A 2,493-nucleotide genomic window follows, 5' to 3' on the forward strand; every position below is an offset into this window, starting at 1 on the left:
TTTGTATCTGTCTCTCTGTCTCTCTGTCTCCCTGTGAGTCTCTGGCATGGCCTGATGTCTCCAAAACAATCCACCTCCCATCGCACCATATCGCATCATATCTCCATCGCCGTGGCGATGAGCATTCACAGCAGTTCCGCTGCCTTCCGCCGAGCTCAGAAGAACAGAATTTTCTCTCTCCCCCTCTCTCTCCTGTTTGTTTTTCTTTCTCTTCCTGCTCCTACTCTCATCCTTCGAACCCATTCCACCGGTTTGCCGCTGCGTCTCTCAGCAGTGGCTGGCCTCAAATCCTGTTCTCGTGCAGATTCCGTCTTTACTTTCTGATACCAATCCGTCTCAAGCTCAATTGTTCACATCCTCCTTGAAAAGCTGCTGATCCGGCAATCGTTGTTCCTAGTCGAGACTTCAGTTTGACTGTTGTCAGTCGATAGCATCGACTTGGTCATAAACAATGGCTTCAAAACTACTCGTCGCGTTTGCGTACGTCCTGATTCTTCTTCAAACGACTGTTCTTGGACAAGCTCCTGGCACCGAGCAGGTCTATTGCGCGTCTCTAAACACTGGGTCAACTTTTGAAGCTGGTGAGTCTCTTCCACGCGAGATGCACGGCCATGCCAGGTTGTCTGACTAAGATATCCACCTCGCAGTCTATAGTCTTTACCAATCGTACGGAGCCTGCCGTGATACCTGTGTTAGTAAATACGCGTTCGGAGTCGTTCAAGGCAGATACTGCTGGTGCTCAGACGCCGCCCCCGGAGACACCACCGACGTCAAGTCCTGTAACGAGAATTGTCCTGGTTACCCTAAAGACAAATGCGGAAGCACGAACAACAAACTCTTCGGTTACATCCAACTCGATAAAAAGCCGAGCACGACGATAGGCGGTTCGACTACAACCACTTCGTCGGTTAGTACCTCTGGTTCCCTTGGACCCTCGACTGATACCACCCCAACTCCTGCTCCTCTTCCAACTGCTACATTTTCAAGTTCATTGATTTTTCGGCCACCTGTGTATTCTTTGTCGACATTTTTCTCTCTTTCGCGAGGCGTGCCTACACTCTCTGAAGACCCAGACTCCAGTTCTCTTGATATTCCATGGACCTTTTTGACAACTGCTACTACACAGACTGGTCCTTCAACACCTCCGTCTTCGCCTCCCGCCCCAGTGACGATTACTGTCGTGGACTCGCAGACAAGGAGCGGCACCACCACTCTTTCTACAGAAAAATCACCCTCTCCAGTATGAAAAAACTCCTCCAAGTCCTCCAAGCCTCATCAAGAGGCTTGCCCTTTCCTTTTTTCCCCTCGTACTGGAGTGATTCTCTGCATGTTTGGGCGTTTGTGTTTTTGGGGATGCATTGTATGGCGTTTTGGACACTTTTTTTTTTTTCTATTTTTTTCTCTATTTTCTTTTTGGATGAGCCATATCTAACTGATCTTAATTGTAGTCATCTGCAACCGACAGCACCACTTCTTCTGCCGCCTCCTCCTCCTCCTCCTCCACGTCAACCCCTAATGTCACTACCCAGACCCTTCCTGGAGCGACAGTCACTATCCCTAACAACAATCTTCCCAGTCAGACAGCCCAGCCTTCCACTGGCAATAAAGGCCTCAGCGGTGGCGCGACAGCTGGGATTGTCATTGGCTCCCTTGCCCTTGTTGCTTTGATTGGACTCATTCTCTTTTTCTGGTTCTGCTACAGACGCAAGTCCAGTGATTCTCAGAAGGAAGAAGCTGATGAATACTTGAACCCTTACTATGAAAGGGCTGTCCCTCAACCCGTCTTCCGCCCTCCCCATGGCAGCGGACCTAACAGAACGGGGCCAACTCTAACCATCCCATCATCTAATGACTCCCGCCTGAAGAACGGCATCTATCCAAATGGCAGTCGTCGCAGCAACGTTTCTCTGCAGGACAACCAAGACTATTCTCGCCCTGTCCGGCCTGCATTGCGAGTGAGTATTGGTCCTTGCTTATTATGCCTGTAGATCGGGAAATAACTGACGCGGTGCCTTACTAGCTTACCAATCCTGACCCCCCCGAGAACTAGTAGTTCATGCGCGTCTCACATCACCCCTCCCAACAACAATGGCGACTTGAGACCTTTGACGATCCCAGCTCGCACGGTTGCCACCTAATACCTTGAAACGAATCTCATTATGGAACATGATTTCGGTTTTATCCAGCTTTTTACCCCAGGTGCATTTCATTTAGACGGCGTTGCGCAGGCTCAACAAATGCAAATACCCAACGTCTCCCCGACCATCCGCTCCATTTCATCAGACCGATCCAGTTCGATTTGGTAGCTTTGGTGAAAAAAAACTTCACATTCTTCTTGTAGAACCGCTACCTCTGTATCCCCCTCCCCCTCTCTTCCTCTCCCCCTTCTCCCCTCCCCTCCCTTTTCTTTCCTGTGACCTACAATGACTAATCTCAAGCCTACTTTCCCTATCCACTTTTCCTAGAATTCAGCGTTGATGGTACCTCTCTGAA

General features: G+C 49.7%; 1 protein-coding gene across 1 annotated transcript; it reads left to right on the top strand.

Moving 5' to 3' along the window:
• Positions 1-451: 451 nt before the first annotated feature.
• On the top strand, positions 452-2,050 carry WSC4 (Cell wall integrity and stress response component 4; the record flags this gene model as incomplete). Its single annotated transcript, XM_049255797.1, has 4 exons — positions 452-581; positions 648-1,240; positions 1,449-1,955; positions 2,021-2,050. The coding sequence occupies 4 exons, from the start codon at positions 452-454 to the stop codon at positions 2,048-2,050; spliced, it is 1,260 nt and encodes a 419-aa protein (XP_049105246.1).
• Positions 2,051-2,493: the final 443 nt, after the last annotated feature.

Source organism: Ophidiomyces ophidiicola (genome assembly GCF_022830035.1).
Source record: "Ophidiomyces ophidiicola strain CBS 122913 chromosome Unknown scaffold_56, whole genome shotgun sequence".
Taxonomy (NCBI): Eukaryota; Fungi; Ascomycota; class Eurotiomycetes; order Onygenales; family Onygenaceae; genus Ophidiomyces; species Ophidiomyces ophidiicola.